The sequence below is a fragment of the Ipomoea nil genome, unplaced genomic scaffold, assembly GCF_001879475.1.
Source record: "Ipomoea nil cultivar Tokyo-kokei standard unplaced genomic scaffold, Asagao_1.1 scaffold0268, whole genome shotgun sequence".
NCBI lineage: Eukaryota > Viridiplantae > Streptophyta > Magnoliopsida > Solanales > Convolvulaceae > Ipomoea > Ipomoea nil.
In genome coordinates, this window is record NW_017616696.1 from 1,695,111 (window position 1) to 1,719,291 (window position 24,181).

The 24,181-nt window shown below is 35.6% G+C and overlaps 1 protein-coding gene and 1 long non-coding RNA gene across 2 annotated transcripts in view; both read right to left on the bottom strand.

Annotated features, from left to right (window-relative positions):
• Positions 1–1,468: 1,468 nt before the first annotated feature.
• Positions 1,469–24,181, bottom strand: part of LOC109147854 (cinnamoyl-CoA reductase 1-like) — a 42,500-nt gene continuing 19,787 nt past the window's right edge. Inside the window, exons 4-6 of the mRNA XM_019295515.1 lie at positions 2,266–2,431; positions 1,963–2,158; positions 1,469–1,754 (exon numbers count right to left, since the gene is read on the bottom strand). Coding sequence (XP_019151060.1) covers positions 1,610–1,754; positions 1,963–2,158; positions 2,266–2,431 — 507 coding nt within the window. The 3' untranslated portion in view covers positions 1,469–1,609. The remainder of the gene's footprint in view (positions 1,755–1,962; positions 2,159–2,265; positions 2,432–24,181) is intronic.
• On the bottom strand, positions 22,910–23,671 carry LOC109147999. The gene is made up of 3 exons (XR_002048747.1): positions 23,650–23,671; positions 23,129–23,219; positions 22,910–22,921 (listed from the first exon to the last, which is right to left on the bottom strand). It is a non-coding gene; the product is annotated as an uncharacterized LOC109147999 (long non-coding RNA).

Here is a 24,181-nt window from a genome sequence, read left to right on the forward strand (position 1 = left end):
CGATTCGAAGTACCAGCGATGGGGAACCACAGGTCCGTTACGGGAGGAGCTATATGTGCACCATTTTGATAATTGAGGAGCAACATTTACACTACTCATAATTCATGGGTGACATTAATAATTGGCATATTATAGAGGGGCATTTTTTACAATTTTCCCTAATTTGTTTGGGTTTTTGTTCTTGGGCTTATGTATATGATAGGGAAAACTACGCTTTTGGTTCCTAGTTGTTATAGTGTTATACCATGGACCTTTCCACTTGCAAGGTGGATCCATGTGCAAAATACACAATTTACCTCCTGAATGTTCACAATTTACATACTTAATGTTTACAATTTACCTTTTACAATATTGTGAACATTCACTATGTAAATTGTGAACTTTCAGTATGTAAATTGTCTATTTTGGACCCGGGTTCACCTTGTAAGGTAGACCTAAGCTCATAGAATAATTTGTCTTTGGTTCCTTAATTGTTCCACTTTTAGAAATTTGATCATAGTAAATTAATTTAAACAAATTAATTAGTCTCTTAATTGTTGATAACATTGCATCTTTAGTCCCCTAGTATTATATAATTATTAAACTCCATTAATATATGATGTTGTTTTTGTAATTTAGAATCAGTATTCATAGTTAAAAATGACATTCACTTGGAGAGAATGAAACTTTAACTATGAATATTGATTCTAAATAACAAAAATTAATAACATTCTAAAATAAAATTTTGCTAACGTAGTTGACTGAATGGAAAGTGTAACAGATTAACAATTAAAGGACTAAATACGTTAAAATCAATTAACAAGGACAAAATTTTAAAAAAATAAAAAATTCAGGGCTAAAAATGTTGTTTCCTTGCATTATAGCGACATGCTACGTATCCGACAACACCCACCAAACATTTGAATTTGATGACTAAAGATTATTGGAACATGACAATTATTAAGGTTGACTTTCAACAGTAAGTGAAATCATATGAACAGTGTACATGTTTGGCGGGTTATGCGGAAAGAACAAGTTAATGGAGGCCATTTATATGGTGGACCAAAGTCTACATAACATTGTAGACCTGGGATCAAAATGATACGTTTTGATATTTAAATTTGAATAGATGCTTTATAGAAAAATAATCTATAAGATGAATTTGACAACCAAACAGTTGCAATCAAAATTAAATAAAACGTTGTTTGAAAACTAAGTCGTACATGACCAGGGTGCACCGTCCAAATCGGTCCACCACTGCCACACTAAGGCCACCACAACATCTGATCCGATTTATATCTATGTATCTATGATGCATATATATACATATACATATATGTGTATATATATTGAAGGTGTATATTGAATGCATAGACAATAATATTTTTATTTTTATTATTTTCTCATTTTGTATTCTATTGTTCAAAAGTAGGGGAGAAAAATGATAATGAGTTTTAAAAATTTATTAAAAGATTTGATCCAATAATAACATAGCAAAAGTAAACAAACAAATATAGTAATGGATATCAAATCTTATAATAGGATACAAAAGTCTCCAATCAAACATCCCCTAAATAATTAAAACATCCACCCTTCAATGGCACCACGCGAGTGAGAAGGAGCTCAAGAATTAGAAGTTGAGGAAGTTTTTTTCTTTTAAACTTTCAATAGTATCCTTAAGGCTCACATCAAAAGAAGTGAAGTTGATCCCCAAGCTTTTTGCCTTTTCTTGGGATACTTGATAGGTTGCTACGGCAGGTAAGTCATCTTTATACCTGTCATTAGAAAATAAGTTTTTTTAAAAGGTATACCCGGTGGTGGTGACATTGATTCTTTTGGTTTAAAAAATTGAGAAAATATAGAACATATATTATATTGTAAAGAATTACGAATGTTTCAAAAAAAAAAAAGAAGGTATATTCCATAATTTCTTCTTTTACTAGAACAATCACAAATAATAATATCTTTAGGTGAAAATCTTACTTGTCTGGAATGTGAAGAGAAGGAAAAAGCCGGCTTGCAATCTTCAAAATTTGGGAAGCGTGCATATTTATTCCAACCAAACAGTATCTTCCACTCGCAGAAGGTAACTCAAATGCTTGAATATGTGCATTTGCGACATCTCTAACATCAACAAGAGGGTAGTCTGCGAAGATTCCATTAAGTAGTCCATCTTTTTCTGTGTGACATAATGTTCATTATTTTTATAATAATGGAAAATAAATCATAAAAACTTTAACGACTATAAATATAATTAATTTGACTCATTTTTTTATGAAATATTACCTTCTTTTACGAGATCTAGAATGACTCTGCTTGAAAAATTAAGAGTGGGTTGTAAAAGAGGGCCAATAACAAGAGCAGGATGTAAGGAAACCAAGTCAATCCCATTCTCCTCTGCATACTTCCATCCAGCTTCATCGGCTAGGACTTTAGACAAGACATACCATTGCTATAAAGAAAAGAAAGTCACTGTTTTGCTTATAATCAGGTTGCATAAACTCTTATCAAATACATATATGCTTTACCTTTGTTTCTTCTACAAATTCTTTATCTGTATACCAAGTCTCATCAACGACATCAGTTGGACTTATAGGATCTCGTTTGACGAAAATTGAAACTGTTGAGGATGTCACCACTACCCTTTTCACAGAAGGTGTTCTCACACATGATCCAAGAACATTTAGTGTCCCCTTTACTGCAGGATCCACTAGTCCTACCTAAAATATATATATAAGTTAGATAAAAATCTTAATAATAAAATAAAAAAGAGTAGAACTAAAGGGGTATTAACATAAGAAAAACAAAAGGGTTGACCTTAGTTGCTGATGGTGATAAAACTACAGGTGATGCTGTGTGAAAAACACCTTCACATCCATTAATTGCATCATCAAAAGAGTTTTCCTTAAGTAAGTCGGCTTCAAACAAATGCAATCTTTCCTCAGCACCATCTAATGCAAGAAGATGTGACACCTTACTTGGAACCTCTGCAATAATATAATATAAACAAAACCATTTATGATTAGATATATCAATTAGACCACCTCGTTACCCTATCAGATTGTCAATCTAGCTTATTGATTGGAGCTTATCTATGTTTTTGGCAAGTTTAAAATTTTTTGTCATAACCGTAATTATCGGACTTATTACGTTGACTTAACTAAAACAGTTTAATATTTTTAAATTAACATTATAAACTTTCAATTTTAATAAACTAGCACATTTTTAGAAATCTAATAAGAGCCAATAATATTAGACACTTAAATGGAACAAAAAAAAAGTATTGGTGTAATTGTTTTTTTTAAAATGAATGCTTCATATTATTTTGATTTTAGTATTTTTTAATAATTTAGGCCATTATGTTATTAATATTTTTTGTATGTATTTTTATAATGGCACAATTGTACATTACTTTACAAATATTATACTACGAAATATTATCGGACAAAATTGTTCTTACATCAATGTCAGGGCCTAACTACAAAATTGTTGATCATAAATACAATTACACCTGAACTCTAAAATGAAATGGTAGGACCATTTCTAAAGAATTGACAATGTTGACATCCCACTGACTCCAATTAAACAAGTTTACACATCAGAATTTCACTGCTAGAAATTATGGAATTTACGACCACCTGAAAGTGATCTTAAATCAAGTCAAAAGCCTTGTTTCGACCACTTTTGGTATCCGAAAAAACCTTTGTTGCTATTTCCGACCACTTTTTGCTTTCGATTTGATTTAAAATCACTTTCAGGTGGTCGGAAATTCCATAATTTCCAGCAGTATTTTATCAATGCATGAAAACTTCTAAATAAATTTGTAAGTTAATTTTTATTATTATATCATTATAACAATATATATTGTAATAATATATTTTGAATTATTTATTATCATCCTCTATTGACATGAATTATATCAATTGTCATTGACAAACTTTCAAAACAATTTGTCTCAACAACGCATGAAAATTAAAAAAATCAACGATTTCATTATTGTTGATGAAAGTATGTATGCCACTTTATTACTCTTATTAAATTAAATAGAATAGTAGCTACAAAAAAAACATATGAATTTTTTAGAATTAGATGTCTATAATGCCTTTATTTAAAAAAAATAAAATTATTCATTATAAAAAATTTAAAAAGAGATATAATTTCATTAGTTATATTATCTTTATTTTCTACAATTCAAAGATTCATTACCTTCAAATTTATTAATTTATTATATTCACTACATTATCCAATCTTTTTTTTACATTATCTTGTAATTAAATATCAAAGTTACAATACAAAATATGTTTTATATATATATATATATATATATATATATATATATATATATATATATATATATATATATATATATATTTATTTATTTATTTATTTATTTACCAAGTATTTTATACAAATATAATAAATATTAATATTTTGTTCAATATTTTCACATGATAACCTACGACACACATCTCACAACACGTGAAACATGTAGGGAAAAAAGTTACCACTACTAAGTATCAATAGGTGCTTGTAAGATAAAAAGTTCATAGTGCAACTAAGATCCCGGTCATATACACAACAAGACAAATCTAAAGCTTCCTATAGTATAAGCTCATTGCACGATGAATCCCTCTATGCTATCACCAGTAACCCAATTGCACATGACACACTATCAATAAAAAACAAAAAAAGGACATGCACTAAAGATGAAGATAATGACAATGATACCCAAAAGAGAATTAAGAAGAATTAGAGAAATTTAAACCAAAAGTAGTATTTATTTAGACTATCGCTTTTAGACTAAGTATTTAGACTAGCGTTATTACAAAGTTGCAAACATTTATTTTTGTGACAATTATAATCAATACCTCATATATTATCTTGCATTTATATACTTACAAATTTAAATAAACAAATTCAACATTTATTTACCTATGCATAAACATCTCTTATATAATATTGCAGTGATATACTTTGAAAGATTTATTTAAAAATAATTATTGGGCATTATCCCATTGCGCAAAGCGCGTAAAAAAAACTAGTACACTAATAAATATTAACTTATACATCTTTCAACCAATCTAAACTTTCATTTCCAAACTTCAACTAAAAATAATTAATAAATTTACACTATATTATGATAATGGGAAAATTTTCGTTCCTAAGTTATAGATTAATTGTAGGATTCGTCCCTACTTGTTGGCCATGCTCACTTCTCATCCCTATTCTATAATCGACATTGTAAAGTTTTTCACTTTTCTAACAAAATGTTAGGGGCAAAATTTGCAACGTTAGTTATAGCTTAAGGACTAAAAGTAAGCACAACCTGTTAGTAAAAGAATGAAATTTACAATGTCAGTTATAGCTTTGAAACAAGAAATGAGCACGATCAACAAGTAGTGATGAATCATACAATTACCTATAACTTAGAGACAAAAAATGTATTTTTTTTGATAATAATTATAATAACTTTTTTTTTTTCACTAAAAATATTTTATATCGTAATAAATTTATTAATATCAGTTTACATCTAAACTCTATGAATATTTTGTTCCACATCGCTTGTGAAACAAATAATCAATTGTTATACCATGGACTAGGGTCTATCATACATTGTGGACCCTGGTCTAAAAATTATTGTGTCTGAATAAATTGTATGCCTGTAAATAAATTGAAGGTACCTAATTTGTTAATTAGGTACATAATTTGTTAATTACAGGCACATAATATGTTAACGACATATTATGTATTTATAGTTAACATATTATAATTATTAAATTATACTAAATCATTTCAAATTTTAATTTAAATTAAGATATTAAACACCTAATATTCCTTAATTTAAATTCACACATCATATCATTAGATACATATCACACCACAATTAGATGTCTATAGTGCCTAATAATTCGAAATTGCATTTATTATTATTATTATTATTATTATTATTATTATTATTATTATTATTATTATTATTATTATTATTAGAACAAATTGCACTTTTGGTCCTGTGAGTATTAGGGTACTGACAATTTGAGTACGTGACTTTCAAAACTCCCAATTTAAACCTTTAACTATGCAATTATTGGCAGATTTGGTCCTCCGGGTCAAATTGCCGGCCAATTTTGGCCGGAAAAACATAAATTGGTTAAAATTATTTTTTGACGAGGGTAAAATTGTCATTTCACTCCATTCTTCTTCATTCTCCCTTTCTTCTTCGTTCTTCTTCTTCATTGTCCCGATAAATATTCCGACCACAAATCTGGAATGTTTCAGACACAAACCCCAACCCGCATCTCTGAGAACCGTGCTCTTTACTTGGGCAAAATGATCATGGCGATAAAATCTAACTTCATAGTCCCAGTAGGCACTCGGTCCAAACGCATGAGATTGTCAAAGTTCAAACCATGGCATTTTATTTCTGCCAGCACCAAAAAGAAACGAGAGAGAAAGTTGTCGCAGAGATCAATTGCCGCAAAGGACATCAGAAACCCCCAGGCGAACCATGCATCAGAAGGGACGGCAGAGTTCTCCAGTTAAAAAATGCTTACACTGTGAAGTTACAAAAACCCCACAGTGGAGGGAGGGACCAATGGGGCCAAAAACACTCTGCAATGCCTGTGGAGTTCGGTACCGTTCTGGACGGCTATTTCCCGAATATCGACCCGCGGCTAGCCCGACGTTCGTTCCTTCTTTACACTCCAGCTCTCACAAGGAAGTCACAGAAATGAGAAGAAAAGCTGGGGAAGAAGCAGTCACAGATGGTGAATGTCAGCCATGGTTGAGGACCCATACAAAGTAGCCATCTGTTTGATTGAATTTAGTTAGAGGTGAGAACAATTTTAGTTTTAGGGGCTTAAGCCATTTTCATTAAGATCAAATCTTTGATTATATTGTTGTTATTGTTGTGTATTATTATGGTAGAAAGGAAGACAGGCTTTGAGTTGTACAAAATGGAATAAGAACGAAGAAGAAAGGAAGACAGGCTTTGAGTTGTACAAAATGGAAGAAGAAAGGAAGACAGGTCGGAATATTTATCGGGACAAAGAAGAAGAAGAACGAAGAAGAAAGGGAGAATGAAGAAGAAGGGAGTGAAATGACAATTTTACCCTCGTCAAAAAACAATTTGAACCAATTTATGTTTTTTCGGCCAAAATTGGCCGGCAATTTGGCCCAGAGGACCAAATCTGTCAATAATTGTATAGTTAAAGGTTTAAATTGGGAGTTTTGAAAGTCACGTATTCAAATTGTCAGTACCCTAATACTCACAGGACCAAAAGTGCAATTTGTTCTTATTATTAATATTATTATTATTATTATTATTAATATTATTATTATTATTATTATAATAATAATAATAATAATTATTATTATTATTATTATTATTTTTTTTTTTTTTCTTGTCTTTGTGTGAAGTTATGCGTGAGAGATTTAAGCGCCTTTGAAGAGGTGGACGAGTTTTTGCCGCCCAACCGAGGTGTATAGACGATTTACTCTGGGAAGATAGGATTGGCGCTTGTACGAATCGTGGGATACCCTCGCGGAGATAGGCTGCGCACTTTTCCTTGTCTCTCCAACGGGCTTATTATGCCCTCCTTCTGTAACCAAAAATTAATATTCAAGATCAATTATTGCTTTGTGAATTATGCGTGTGGAATTATTACTTTGCCTTCAAATTCGATCAACACTTGTCACCAAACTTACTTGTCACCAAACTTAAAACCCCATTTTATTTGTAATTTAGATCAAGTACGCCATCAATGGCTATATGATTGAGTCTATAATTCAATTATAATTATTTGGAATACTAAAAAAATATCATTTCATCTCCTTGAATTAAAATTCTTGAGTGATAAAACATATATATACTATCTTGTAAAAAATTATAAGTGTTTAAAAATAAAAAACTCATATGATATATAGAGTATAACTAAAAAGATAACTAAGTATATGTTGCAAAACAAAAATTTATGTAACATCATCAAATATATAATATTTTTTCGTAAAAACATAGTATTTTTTATAAGTCACTTATATTTTAATTGAAAATTTCAACTTATTCTTTCAAAAGTGTTATTGAAAATGTAATATTTATTTATTCATAAAAAGTAATTATATTTTCGTTAAAAATAATATTACATATTTTAAATTCATCAAATGAAATAGGATTTTATACAAAATCCAACCCATATTGCAAACTGTAAGTGTATATATATTGCACATTTAAACCTCTGTTTTATTGGCTTAGATTAGTTGTCAAAGTAGTCCTGGATTAGTCACGGCGTCTGGAGCAGTTGACTGGATCAGCGCACGGAAGTATTCCAGGAGATATAGAGCTTATTCAAAAGTACTTATTCAAGACCCTATAAATAGGGAGATCTACATCTAATGGAGCAGCCGAATTCTAGGAATGGAAGAGTGCATGTTTTGAGGATCAAAACAGCTTTTACAACCTATATAATGCTACCTTAATTAGCATTCAAATGATGTACTCTTTCACAAGGTCTTAAGCTGAAAATCTTGGTGCATCTATACCAAAGATAATCTGTATTGTTGTGTGTGAAGAAGATCTTGCAATCAGATCATGAAGAAATGAAGAACGCCTGCACATCGGATCCACTGGAGTAAGTTCTGGAGTAGTTATAGGTTATACTGTAGAGTGTAATTAACTATCCTCTTGTACTCCGTTTTTCATCATAGTGGATTTGGGTTGATGTGAGTGGCCCCGCAGACGTAGGAGTGAGGCTCCGAACTGCGTGAACATATCCTGGTGCATGCTTTCTTTTACTGCTAGTTATTTCATGTTCCTTTTTATATCTGGAATATGTTGTCTTCTAGTCCAGATTTATAATTGAAATAAATTAAAGGTTTTAAAGGTTATATCTTGCATTCAAGACTCACGTGCTTTTTCAATTGGTATCAGAGCACGGGGACTTAAATTACTAGTCTAACCGATCTGGCTATCACGTGTTTTTTGAACTCAAGATCTCAGCATCTGTCTCTTATTTTGTTTATCTGGTTTACTTGTTGCTCACTGTGCATTGAGTCTTACAGAATGGAACGACATAGAGCACCTCCTGAGCTAACAGGTGACAACTATGCGTACTGGAAGGCCCGCACCAAAATGCATCTACGAGCTCAAGGGGAGAGGGTCTGGAGGGCTGTTCTCACTGGTTGGTCTCATCCCACCAAAGATGGAGACAATACAGGAGATCCTCCAGTCCTCAAACCAGAAGCGGAATGGACAGAGACTGAGATGACTACCGCAAGCTTCAATCATAAAGCGTTAGATACTATATTTTCTTTAATGCATGAGAGTCAATTTACCATTGTTGCAGGATGTGATTCGGCCAAGGACGCTTGGGATACCCTAGAAACTACCTATGAAGGAACTGCATCAGTTAAACAATCCAAACTCCAAATAGTTCAAACCGACTTTGAAGATCTAAAGATGAAAGATGATGAAACCATAGTGGATTTTCATGCTCGGGTACAAGAACTAGCCAATAGGGCAAGCATTCTAGGCGAACCAATCACTCAAGAACGACTCGTCAAAAAGATTCTTCGCTCACTCCCTCCAAGGTTTCGAATGAAAGTTACAGCCATTCAGGAGCACGATGGATGGGAAAAGAAAACGGTACAACAATTGATGGGAAGCCTACAAACTTATGAGATGGAAATCTTAGGCGGACCTGAAACAAAAGGAAAAACCGTAGCATTCACTGTAGAAGACGCTGGAGCTGTTTCTGATCCAGATGAGGTAAGTGATGATCCAATAGTCTTTTTAACTAAAGGTTTTTCTAAATTGTTGCAACAGGTAAAACAGAGACAAACTGGAAAGCTTGGCAAGTTTCAAGGCCAAAAAGGATCAGGATCAAGTGCAAATCGAAACAATCAAAGATCAAACTCATTCAGCCAACGACCAGGTGCTTCTCGGAACTCTCAATCTAAAGACAAAACCGGAGGCAAAGGGATCAAGTGTTATGAATGTGAAGGGTATGGCCATGTGCAGGCTGAATGTCCAACCTATTTGAGAAGGAAGAAGTCAATGAAAGTTGCCCTTACCTGGAGTGATGATGATAAACCAGAAACTGATCCAGGTTCTGATCCAGATGAGATCTCCGGAAACTTTATTGCCTTTACAGCTCTTACAACTACCGTATCTGCTTCTACAACTGGCGAAGAATCAGAAATGGAAGAGTATGTGTCATCAGAAGACCAAGACTTACCTGCACCTTCATTTGAAGTAGAATATAAAAAATTGTATGCAAAATGGGAAATTCTTGTAAAAGTCAATAGGTCTCTATCTAGTCAGGTTAGCATTCTAGAAAATGCCAAAAAAGTGTATCTATCTAAAATATCTGACAGGGACAGCATCATTGAAGAAAGTCACAAGAAAGAAGAAAATCTCAAACATGAGCTAGAAGATCTCAAAAAGGAACTGGAGCAACTCAAACGCAAGATAAAAATGATGGACAACACATCCACCTTAGACCAAATTTTAGATTCTGGTCGTAAGACGTCTACAAAATATGGGTTAGGCTACTCTGGAGGAAATGACAAAGCCACTACAATTTTCGTCAAAGCCTCAGGTTCTGACTCAGTCTCTGGAGCAGTTCAAGATCGTCCAGAAACTAGTACAGCTCGGCGTCAAATTAACTTTGTTCCAAGGAAAACATCAATCAAGGTTAGAGTGTATAATCCTATATGTCATTACTGCAGGGTACGCGGACATACAAAACCGGAGTGCTTCTACTTCTACAAAGACCAACGTTGTGAGAAATTCACAAACAAATCTATCACCCCGTTTGTCAAGCAAATTTGGGTGAAGAAAAGTGACTTTGTATGTCATGTCTCTTTCCACTCTACGAGTACTAACAGAAAAGAGAGATGGTACTTTGACAGTGGATGCTCACGGCATATGACGGGTGATGCCAAATACCTAAACAACATAAAGGGAAGTACAGGAGAAGTAACTTTTGGCGACGGTGTTAAGGGAAAGATCACTGGAATTGGCACTCTAAATGTCACAGGTCTACCCAAACTCCAACAAGTTCTATTGGTGGAAGGTCTGCATGCAAATCTGATTAGTATCAGCCAATTATGTGATCAAGAGTGGAAAGTCTGCTTTACAAAAGACAGCTGCAACGTTACAGACTACAAAAAGAACTGTGTCATGGAAGGTAAACGCTCTTCTGATAATTGTTATATACTTACTAACGATTCTTATTGTTATAGGTCTAGCATAAAAGAATCAAAACTGTGGCATCAAAAGTTAGGTCACTTGAATTATCGCTCTCTTGAAAAATTGATAAAAATTGAGGGTGTTCGGGGTCTACCGAGTATCAAGGTAGAAAAAGCTGGAGTATGCAACGCCTGTCAAGCTGGAAAACAAACTAGAGCAGCGCATACCTCTCAAAATATGATCAATACCACACACTGCCTGGAACTCATTCACATGGACCTCATTGGACCTACCAGAACAGAAAGCATTGGAGGTAAAAGGTACATTTTAGTTTGTGTTGACAATTTTTCTAGGTTTTCGTGGGTCAGTTTTCTCAGGGAAAAGTCAGAAACTTTCGAAGCCTTCAAAGCCCTGGCCCTAAAACTCCAGAAAGAGAAAAATGAGCCAATCATACGCATTAGAAGTGATCATGGACGTGAATTCGACAATCAAGTATTTGATGATTGGTGTGCATCAGTCGGTATTTTCCATGAGTATTCAGCACCCAAAACACCACAACAAAATGGTGTGGTTGAAAGAAAGAATCGGACGATTCAAGAGATGGCTCGGGTTCTACTCAATGCAAAAGACTTGCCTCAGAGATTTTGGGCTGAAGCAGTAAGTACTGCTTGTCACACGATAAACCGAGTATATCTACGACCCGGAACGCATCATACTTCATATGAAATATGGAAAGGTAAGAAGCCTAATATCAATTACTTTCATATTTTCGGCTCACGGTGTTTTATCTTGAAGGATCGAAACCCAACCGGAAAATTCGAGCCTAAAAGTGATGAAGGGTACTTTCTTGGGTATTCAACGAATAGTTGTGCCTACCGTGTTTATAACAAAGTTACAAAATCTATCATGGAATCGGCAAACGTGGTGGTTGATGATCAACCTGAGGAAATAACTGAGGTTATAAGTGTCTCTAACCCAGAAGTTACTCTAGAATCTGCCACAGATAATCCAAAAACCCCTGAAACTACAGCATCAGATTCTACTCAATCTTCTCCGGAAACTGCTCCAGAACCTAGTCCAGACCCAGATGCCGGAGCGCTCGAAGGGGCTATTCGTCTTCACAAAGATCACCCTACTCAGAATATCATAGGAGATCCATCCTCTGGGGTAAGGACTAGAGGGATTAAACGGAATTACCTCGAGCTTGCAGGGTATACGTGTTACACATCAAAGATCGAACCCAAGACGGTAAAAGAAGCCCTATCTGATGAACACTGGATTAAAGCCATGCAGGAAGAACTCGGACAATTTGAACGTAACAAGGTATGAAATCTAGTCCCTAAACCTGACGGTGTAAACGTTGTAGGAACAAAGTGGATCTTTCGCAACAAGACCGATTCAGCTGGAAACATTGCTCGCAACAAAGCAAGACTAGTTGCACAAGGCTACTCTCAAATTGAAGGTATCGATTATGAAGAGACATTTGCACCAGTAGCACGACTAGAGTCTATTCGCCTTCTTCTATGTATAGCGTGTGCTCTGGGAATAAAATTGTTCCAGATGGATGTCAAAACGGCTTTTCTAAACGGATATCTGTCCGAAGATATATATGTTGCTCAACCTAAAGGGTTTGAAGATCCTCATCATCCTGACTATGTCTACAAACTGGACAAGGCTCTATATGGTCTAAAACAAGCTCCGAGGGCCTGGTATGAAAGACTATCCCAGTATCTTCTCCAGCACGGCTACAACCGAGGGGGAGTCGACAAAACTTTATTTATCAAAAGGTCAGGTAAGCATATTACAATTGCTCAGGTTTATGTTGACGATATTATCTTTGGTTCCACTCAAACAGGTGCTACAGATCAGCTGGTTCAAGTCATGCAACAGGAATTCGAAATGAGTATGATTGGCGAACTAACCTATTTTCTAGGACTACAAGTCCAACAAACCAATGAAGGTATTTTTATATCTCAAGAAAAATATGCAAAAGGCCTGCTAACAAAGTTTGGACTTGAGTCAGCCAAAGAAGCAAGAACGCCAATATCTACAACTACAAAATTAAGCAAAGATGAATCAGGGAAGCCAATTGATCCTACTCTATATAGGAGCATGATCGGGAGTCTACTGTATCTGACAGCCAGCCGTCCAGAAATTATGCTCAGTGTTGGAATATGTGCCAGGTTTCAAGCAGCTCCTAAAGAATCACATCTTAAAGCCGTAAAAAGGATAATAAAATATGTCAAAGATGATCGCAAAAGTACATCTGGTGGTTGTTTCTTTTTGGGAAAGAACTTAGTTGCCTGGCTAAGTAAGAAGCAAAACTCAATATCTCTCAGCACAGCTGAAGCTGAATACATCGCAGCTGGTAGTTGTTGTACTCAACTCCTATGGATGAAACAGATGCTCCAAGATTATGGTCTACATCAAGAGTACATGACACTCTATTGTGACAACACTAGTGCGATCAATATCTCCAAAAATCCAGTTCAACATTCCCGAACTAAACATATTGAAATAAGGCATCATTTCATAAGAGAATTGGTAGAAGACAAGGAAATCAATCTGGAGTATATTTCCACAGAGAAAAATCTAGCGGATCTATTTACAAAGCCTCTGGATAACACACGATTTGAGCTACTTCGAGCTGCTCTCGGGATTCTTCGAGGAACAGCTCCGATTTCGGTCATCTCTGCTCGCCGGGTTCTTGCAACACTTCTTCGACACCCAGCTTTGATGGAGGAGTTATCTGTGAAGGACTCAAAGGAGATCTTCTCTAGAGCATCAGGGATCACGGATGACCCATGGCCACTTGATGAAATTTTGGATGAGGAACTTCTTCAGGGAGATCTTCAGGCGCGGCAATTGCGAGCTCGAACTACGGTTTGATTTCTCTAATCTCTTAGGGAGCAATGTCTTATTGCTTGTTAATTTAGGCATGCATCGCATTTTTTTGTTGTAATTCGGTTATTATGTCCTTATTATCTATGATTGTTGTTTTTATGCCTAAAATCTGCTTTTTGCCTCAATTTATGGTATGCTTGTTTTGAGATTGTGTTATTATCTTGTGGAATTAGGATCCCTCTGCTGGTTTGTCTATTGTGCCTCTGTCTACGATTCCCTTCACAGGTTCCCATCCTCAAAACACGGACAAGGCCACTTCCAAAAAGGCTGAGCGTTCACTTGATCCAGCCCCTGCTCCAGCCTCAGATCCAGTCACTAATGAATCCGTCCCTGTTCCAGGCTCTGTTCCAGAGCAGGTTAAAGTATCGATTCGGGGCATCATCTCTGAACCTGAAGATCCATCCGTTCAAGCAGCCATCATCTCCGACACTATTGCAAATATGCCAAACTCTGCCCGTGTTGCAACGGCTGTCCCCATTATCAGAGTACCTTTTTCAAAAGCCAAAGGGAAAGCCAAGGTCACTGATCCCGATGAAGAAATTGCTGCTGCAGCGCCTGTGGCTAAGAGAAAGCTTCACATGTCTGATGATGTTGAATTTGTCTCTGAATCTCGTCCTAGCAAGCGTTCTGAACACAGGCCAACGGGTCTTGCTCCGCGTACACGATCAAGAACAGGTGTGTCTACTCCAGCACCTCCACCGGCTTCTGCTCCGGCCTCAGCTCCTGCTCCAAAACCAGCTGCATCAACCAGATCCAGGACAGTGAAGGTATCCAAAGACACGATGTTCAGACCAATCCTGCTCTCACCTTCATTGGAAACAGTATGGCAGCAGCATTCCAATAGAGATATCTTGGTTGAGAAAAATTTTAGTATTGAATACCTCATTCGTGTGTGCAATATCATTCCTTTGCTTAGGGCTCATAATCTTCTTCAAACCATCCAGAATGTGGGAGCTTACTCTGCCTGGCTTATCCCAGAATTCTACGCCAATCTCACGTCTGATTCTCTTCGACCGGCCTCTCCACATTATCATCAAGTTTTTCTCCGGGATACTTGGTATGATTTTAGCCCCTCTATTATTAACACTTATTTTCAGCGTGATGCGTGTGATGATCTGTTTGATCCTGCTGGGGACTTTCTTGCATCCCATCTTACACACAATGAGATCAACGTTTGGCCAAAGGATGGCTTGCCTTCGAATGTACTTACTGCAGTCTATTCGGTTCTCTTTCGCCTAGCTTCTAGCAATTGGATCCCGAATGTTTCTGTGCACACTGTGAATAAGAAGATGGCCTCTCTGTTATACAAGGTTCGACATCAGCTGCCTATTGATCTTGGTCATCTCATCTATCATCACATCATGGGTTTTTCTAAGAAGAGAGAAGCCAAGATTCATCTACCATTTCCATGCCTTATCACGGGTATTTTGCAACAACAAGGGCTTCAACTCTATTCCAATGAAGAGCTCTGTCATGTTACTCACAAGACCTCTATGGACTCTCGCATCTTCCAAAAATCTCACTTTGATGATCGGGCCACTCTCTCCTCAGTTTCCACCTGCCCCTGCTCCAGTGGATACTCCAGCAAGTGGCATGGCCTCTGCATCGACTTCTTCTGCTGCTGACTCTGCTTCGACTCTGGCTGTTCTCAGACAGCAAGTTACATTTCTCGCTTCACACATTGCCTCGATGAAAGATGCCTCTCTTTCCTTTCAATCTTCAATCTCTACTGCCGAGGCTCAGCTGCTTCGTGTGACTCGCCAAATTGCCGCCATTGAAGCTGCTCCTACTGATGCTCCTGCTGGTGATGACGAAGACTTGGAGACCTCCTCCTCCTCCACCCAGTCCTGATGTTGCTCTTTGTCTATTAGATTGACAAAAAGGGGGAGTGCACTTAGTAAGGGGGAGTACGTGTTTTTGAGAACTTAGCCATAAGTGCCAGTTAATAATGTGGTGTGCTCTACCTTTATTTTGTTTGCTTTTAAATGTGTTAAGGTGCTGCGTGTTTTTACCTTGACTATGTGATAAATGCTATGCAGCTATATTATGTGACATATATGTGTTCTGTGTCTTTTTGTGCTTTTAAATTTCTATGTGTTTGTATGCCTTAATTGTGTTTTGAATTCTCTGGCACAACATTGGTTAAGTTTAAAGGAGGGTGTGTGTCTAGCTACTCTTGACTAGTGACTAATCCGATTTCTTTTGTATAGCTTATTCATTTGGCAATTCATTTCAAAGCCGATGATATCTTTTAGTAGTTTTGTCAACTAATAGCCAAAGGGGGAGATTGTAAGTGTATATATATTGCACATTTAAACCTCTGTTTTATTGGCTTAGATTAGTTGTCAAAGTAGTCCTGGATTAGTCACGGCGTCTGGAGCAGTTGACTGGATCAGCGCACGGAAGTATTCCAGGAGATATAGAGCTTATTCAAAAGTACTTATTCAAGACCCTATAAATAGGGAGATCTACATCTAATGGAGCAGCCGAATTCTAGGAATGGAAGAGTGCATGTTTTGAGGATCAAAACAGCTTTTACAACCTATATAATGCTACCTTAATTAGCATTCAAATGATGTACTCTTTCACAAGGTCTTAAGCTGAAAATCTTGGTGCATCTATACCAAAGATAATCTGTATTGTTGTGTGTGAAGAAGATCTTGCAATCAGATCATGAAGAAATGAAGAACGCCTGCACATCGGATCCACTGGAGTAAGTTCTGGAGTAGTTATAGGTTATACTGTAGAGTGTAATTAACTATCCTCTTGTACTCCGTTTTTCATCATAGTGGATTTGGGTTGATGTGAGTGGCCCCGCAGACGTAGGAGTGAGGCTCCGAACTGCGTGAACATATCCTGGTGCATGCTTTCTTTTACTGCTAGTTATTTCATGTTCCTTTTTATATCTGGAATATGTTGTCTTCTAGTCCAGATTTATAATTGAAATAAATTAAAGGTTTTAAAGGTTATATCTTGCATTCAAGACTCACGTGCTTTTTCACAAACAGGCTAAGGTTCTTTAACACACCATCATAGAGATGCAAAATAGCTATGGAAGCTTTAATACCATTGCAGATTCGCTGCTAAGTTGGAGCAACATACATAGCAATTAGAGATAGAGAGGAAACTGAAATTTTGTTTTCAATTGTATTCATTTATTGTATGCAGAAGAGCAACGTGCGCACGTACTTCTTTATGTGTTTTCATGTAAAGTGTAAAACGACGTGCCAGCTACCAAAACTCTTATCCCTAACAACTATTTAGGATCTGTTTGGAAACATGGAAAATGAATTATTTTCTGGATGTTAGTCTGTTTGGAAACATGGAAAATGAGTTATTTTCTCGATGTTTCAGTGTTTGAGTATTCAAAGAAAATGAAGTGAAAGGAAAATATTCATTCTGGTCAACGGAAAAAAAAAAACTCAATTTGAAAGAAATTATCTTCGTAATTTTTTAGTCGGAATACATTTTCCGGATTCTTTATTTTCCATTTCTCTTTTCACTCTCTTCTTTTTTAAGTTAGTTTTCAAGATTATTATTATTATTGAAATTGTGCCGTGACTCTTGAATGCAAGATATAACTTAAGTTTCTACTTGGTTTTAACTTAGAGATTACCGTACCAATTAATTAAATCACTTATCGGAAGTAAATAAACAAAAGCAAGAAATAAAACCAGGTACACAAGAATTGATCACGCAGTTCGGAGCACTTCTCCTACGTCTGCGGGGCAGTCCACGTCTGCCCAATTCACTAGAAGTTCACCAAGATTTACAAGGGGTTAGTACACACAGCTAACAACCACTACAACCAACGTTAGATACTAACGTACAACTAGCCAATAATCACGAAGATTGTACATCTCACGGAGAATACATTAAGATTATTGGTAGTTTAATTGTATCTAATGGATTGTACTAGGCCGAACATTGCCTTAGCGGTTAACGAACTCGGTAGACATACGAGTAACCCTAGTGTTGCGCACTAGAAGACAATAGAAGTTATGAGATACTTAAGGTATGCTCGTGACTTTGGACTGCACAACGTGGGATATCTAGCTGTACTTGGAAAGTATAGCACGGATATCAAAGGACGCTAAGTCCATCAAAGGCTACGTCTTTACGTAGGCCAGTGCAGTCGGTTGGACGGAAATTCTCGAAATGAATTTGTGATAGCTAAGATCCGACGGGATCAAAGCTGAGAGCCTTACACTCGTGTCGCGAGCGAGTAGGCCGAATGGCTATGCCATTAATTCGAGAAAGTTCTTGTTGGTAAACTCGTACCTCCAATTTGTGCGTATTGCAATAGTCAAACCAAAATTGGTTAAGTACAGAGTTAGATGTGGAATGGTAATTCTAGACTTATAAGTCGAAGACGTAATACCATTAAACAAGTTCTCACAACGACGGTTATCTCTATTGACTACGTGATGTCAAAAGATAACGTAGCGGCCGCTAACTCGCTAACCCGAGGGTAAGCAAATGGTTGTTGAGAAGTTGGAACGAGGAATGGGTCTAAAGCCCTTGGACTAAAAAGTTCTATAGTGGATACCCAACTTAGCTGGCACCTAGGTTCAATGGGACAACTAAATTATGGAACGAAGCGTGTCACTGTGGGGGTCTCGGACTCCCTACCTCTCCTCGTTAGAACAGTGACTCCCGCACGAGGTTAGTATGATAATGCTTTAATGATTCGAGCGTTGGTTGACATGTGTGAGTATGCGAGATACTCGGAAAAGAATCACCTATGTGAGAGAGAAGTGAGGGTCGCTTCAAAGGATAATTGATGGGCACAATTCTTCACAAACTCTTGCAGAACCAGGACGGTGACCCACGACCAAAATGGGCACACTCATGAGAACAGAGCATGGTTGGGAGGTTCCTGTGTGAGATATGTCATCGTATACACAAACGACAGTCGGTTCAAAGACATCGCGTTCTACCATACAGCCAATAGAGTAAACATATCTTTACAAGGGAAGGTTCAAAGGGTATAGTGATCCCTACCTATCCTATGCAGGGATCGACCGTTGAACACAGTTTGTTTCCGATTTTAAAAATACCCTGAAAATCAATTTTTCATTCATGTGGGGGATTGTTGGAAAAAAAAAAGAAGCTTAAAACGGCATATTAAGTGGTTATTTTGTGGTACAATTATCAGTGGGGTCCACTTCCGATTTGGGTCGGGTCAAAGTGGATTCGGGTTCTTCGTAGTGAGACGAAGATATTGATATATTGTACGCTCAAAACGGATAATGGGTGAATGAGATATTGATTCTCAAAGTAGACCCATTTGAGTTGGAAAATGAAGGGAAAGAGTGAGCTTTTGTCCCACATTGGTTTGGGAAGAGGATTTGCCCCACTATTTATACATGAGCTCTTTTTAAACTTATTAAATTGTATAGCATAAAGTCTCTCTCTCGCGCACAGGGGGGAGGGGGTGCAAATCCAATCCCAAGCCTAATCTCGTTTGCGCCAGCACATACGGGCACGAATATCGTCGCCTTGCGGGCTAAGTTATGCCATTTCGGGATCTCATTTTCCAATTCAGGAAGCCACAAAATGAAATGCCTCGTGTGCCACCTTGGTGGTCACCACGAAAGTGAAACAATTGCAATTGTTTCGTGGGCAAATTATTGCCTGGACCATGGTCCACCCAACTTGGATTGACCATGGTCCAAAACGACGTCGTTTTACCCTTTAAAAAAAAATCGCTACTTGGATTTTAACGGCGTCATTCTGTCGTTATTCACTCTCTTTTTCTACGGTCGCGAATTTCTTCTCTCCCTTTCTCTATGCGAATTTTTTCTTCGCGATTTGTCTTCGTGAATTGTTGTTCTCCGTGATTTCATTCTCTCTGCGATCAATTGCTCATCTCTTCGCAATTTGGCATGGTCCACACAGCTTCTCGCTTCTCTATCAACATAATGGATGCTATGAATTCAAATTCGAGAATGAATTACAGGTCTTTACATGCGATTTAGGTGATGTGAATGCTTTGGTTGTTGTTGAATTGATCTTTGCAATTGATGTTGATCATAGACATGCAATTCTATGTTTTTCGTGTTACGATAAAGTATTTGCATGTTCTACTGTGAATATTGGAATTCTGATTAAGGTGCATTATTTATATACATTAGGTACATTATTTTAATTCATAGGGTACATTATTTTAATACATAAGATACATTATTTCCCCATGTTAACTTTTTGGAGGCTTTTATGTGAATTTTGAGTTCTTCGTCTATAAAAAAAATCTGTATTGAAACTGAGCTTCAAACAGTAATATTCTTTAGAAACGTCAAACCCAAGAAATCTTATGTATTGCAGAGGTTTTGTTTTTTCATACTTAAATACAAATCTTGTTTGTGCCACTCTTATGGGAACTAAAGGTCTTTTGTTCCACCTTCTGAATTGTAATGATTCAATGTCAATGATGAAAACCTTTGATCATACATTGCTTTTCTTGGCCTTAGTTTCATAAGCATTGGAAACGAGAATAATTTCATTAATTTCTTTATAGGTTCCACTCTTATTAGGCTATTAAACCATGTGCTATATTGATATTTGTCACTAAGAAATCAATAAAATTCTTAGTTTGCATGATCTGCATTTTATCTTGAGGTGAAATGTAACAAGTGAATTTCTGAGTAATGACTTTCCATAACCTGATTACCAACAAGTTTCCAGTTCTTTTAACTCTCTATAAACACAATATGCATGGTCATTTTAATTTACTTTTTTTCCCTCACCTGCAAATTCAACACAATATGCATTTGAGCTTTTTATATGTAGAAGCTAAGATGAATACAAATTAATTTTCCAACTAACTCAGTCTTTCTGCTAAGCTATGATCTGATATAGTATGTAGATCATTCATTACATTTCAAGCTAATATTGTATTTCTGATTGAGGTACATTATTTTAATACATAAGATACATTATTTTAATGCATCATTTATGTGTACATTCTGTTGTACATATTGTGTTTCTGACTGAGGTACATTATTTATATGCATTAGGAACATTATTTTAATCCATATGTTACATTATTTTAATGCATCATTTATGTATACTTTCTATTGTGTATTCAGATCATTCTTTTAGTGGATATCTTATTTCTTTGTAGAGCATGACTGGATTTATTAGGTGCACCACAGCCCCCTCTACTTAGAAATCTGATATTCACTAAAAATAATATTGAAGCTGGTAGAAGAAAGATTGAAGGTGAGGTTGGTCCTATTTGCTTTGATGACTTTGAAAGATCCTTGGAAAGTGGTGGTATACAAAGTCCTTTACGAAGTGGTGCGAAAGGCGACCGTAATCCAGGGCTAATTAGTACAGTACAAAAAAGGTATAACCAAGCAAGAAGTCAGAAGAATCATGTAAAGACGGTTAAATTTAACACAAAGGCTATAGTCCAATTTCTGTGCAGTAAATTGTTTATGATATCGTTGGTAGTGGGTATCTAATTCATCCTAGTGGCAATATTAGTTATAATTGGTTTGTTTTACGTCTAACTCAAAACAAGTCAAATGATAATTAGAAGAAGTTGCACTAATTTTGTTTACTTATATATGCACTTGACATATTATGAACTTGTTTTTTGCTTTGTGGGTTATTACAAAAAGTATTTGCACTTGACCGATTATGAACATATTTTTTTTTTGTTTTATGCATTAATAAAATGTTCCATTGTTAAGGTCACATGTATTCATGAGCTGACCATCACTTGATTTCGTAATGTACTCAGTGGGTTAGAATAATGTACCTTATGCTCTAAAATAATGTATCCTATGAGTTAACAAAATGTATCCTTATTATGGTCACATGTGTTTATGAATTTCCATCACTTGATTTGGTAGTGTACTCTGTGGGTTAAAATAATGTACCTTATGCTCTAAAATAATGTACCCTATGAGTTAATAAAATGGATGCTTCCTAAGGTCACATGTGTTCATAAATCGACTATCACTTGATTTTGGTAATGTACTCTTGGATTAGAATAATGTACTTTATACTTTAAAATAATGTACCCTATGCGTTATCAAAATGTATCTTAGTTAAGGTCACATGTTCATGAATTGACCATCATCCCCATCCCCGAAACACCAACCTCGTCCCCATCCCCGCGGTGAATAAGGGGAGGGGTTTTCCATTCTTTGTCTCCATTTCAAAAAAATTTCCCCATCCTCGTCCTCATTGGGGATACGGCATCCCATACAATTACTTGATTTGGTAATGTACTATGTAGGTTAGAATAATGTACCTTATGCTCTAAAATAATGTACCCTATGAGTTAATAAATGTATTCTTGTTAATTTCACATGTATTCATGAACGGCCCGACACTTGATTTGGTAATATAATTTGTGGGTTATAATAATGTACCTTATGCTATAACAATGTACAGTAGGGATAATATTTATGAAATAATGTAATTTGAATATTATAACATAAACTTTTTATAACAAAATAAAATATTTACAAAATATGTTAAGACATATCAATATCAACTGTTTTTCCTAATAGTCAATTACCACTATCAAATTGACACAAAACTGTCAATTACCACCATCAAGTTTTCCTTCCAATCATTCAATTCTGTATTTGTTTACTTATGATGCAGATAGATAATATACTATATACACCTAATCTTTATGCACACAAATAATGTACTTTATGAACAAAAATTATGTACCCTATGAACAAAAATTATGTACTTTGTGCACACGTAGAACCACTGTTGCAAATTTTGGAGTATTTGAGTTGTTAGGAATTGTTAGATCATCCCTATAACCTTCTTATTGTCCAATCACAACCTCTTCATCTTTAATTGGAACCACGACTGAAGAACCTGAATTCCAAATTAAATGAATCAAATGAAATTGAAAATCTTGTTAATCATAAGCCAAACATGGCAACAAAGAAAACACAATCAGATACTTATGTATATATAACACAAAAAGTATACATACATATATACATAAGGTCATTCTTCAACATGCTTCTGTGGAATAACATATATACATATTACAATACTAAAAGCATATCCAGAGCAAACCTTCACTTTCTCGTCCCGGATGTGCTAAGGCTTTAGAGAAACGAGTAATAATCCCTAAATTTCTGCTTGAATAATTTACTAATAACCTGCTCTAAAACAACATATAAGCAATGAACAATATTTTTAAATTTCTGCACAACAAAATGTACAGATAAATCATGCATAAACATAATGTACCATGTGGATTAAAATAATGTACCTAATGCACAGAAATAATGTACCTTAATCAGAAACACAACTTTTAAATCAGAATGCACACAGAAATCATACATTAAAATAGTGTAGCCTATGTATTAAAATAATGTACCTACCGAACATAAAGAATGTACCACAATCAGAAACACAATATTCACATCAGAAAGTACACATAAATCATGCATTAAAATAATGTACCCTATGGATTAAAATAATGTACCTAATGCATATAAATAATGTACCTACTAAACAGAAATAATGTACCCTTATCCAACCAATTAAACAAACCATAGACACAATAGATCAAAGTATTGCAAAAGACAAACCTGGAATTGATTCAACATCAATCAAAGCATTGACATCTCCTACAATATATATATATATATATATATATATATATATATATATATATATAAACACAATATAGATCAAAATAGTGTATAGTTGAAAATATACTTTATCAGTGTTGTTTGAATTCCTAATCGCAATGTATGTTTAAAATGAGATGTTTACCGGCTCAACTTTGCTAGATTACACCATTAGTACACTATAATATAGCAACATAATTTCGTATATCATCCCTATGATGGAAATTTAAATTTTTGCTTATTTGGCAACAAATTGGTTGCGGATGTGATGACCTTCGAAGATTAAGATGAGACCATCAAAATTAACAAGACAAGTGCAGAAAGTTTCCAGTGACGAATAGACAAGCATCCCTTTATGACATATCAACAAAATTTGAGGAAAAGAATTTTCAATAGGAAATAGAAGAATGCAAGAGAAATATTAGAAGATTAGGATGTGACCATCAAAATTAATGCAGAAAGCTTCCAGTGAGGAATACACAAGCACCTG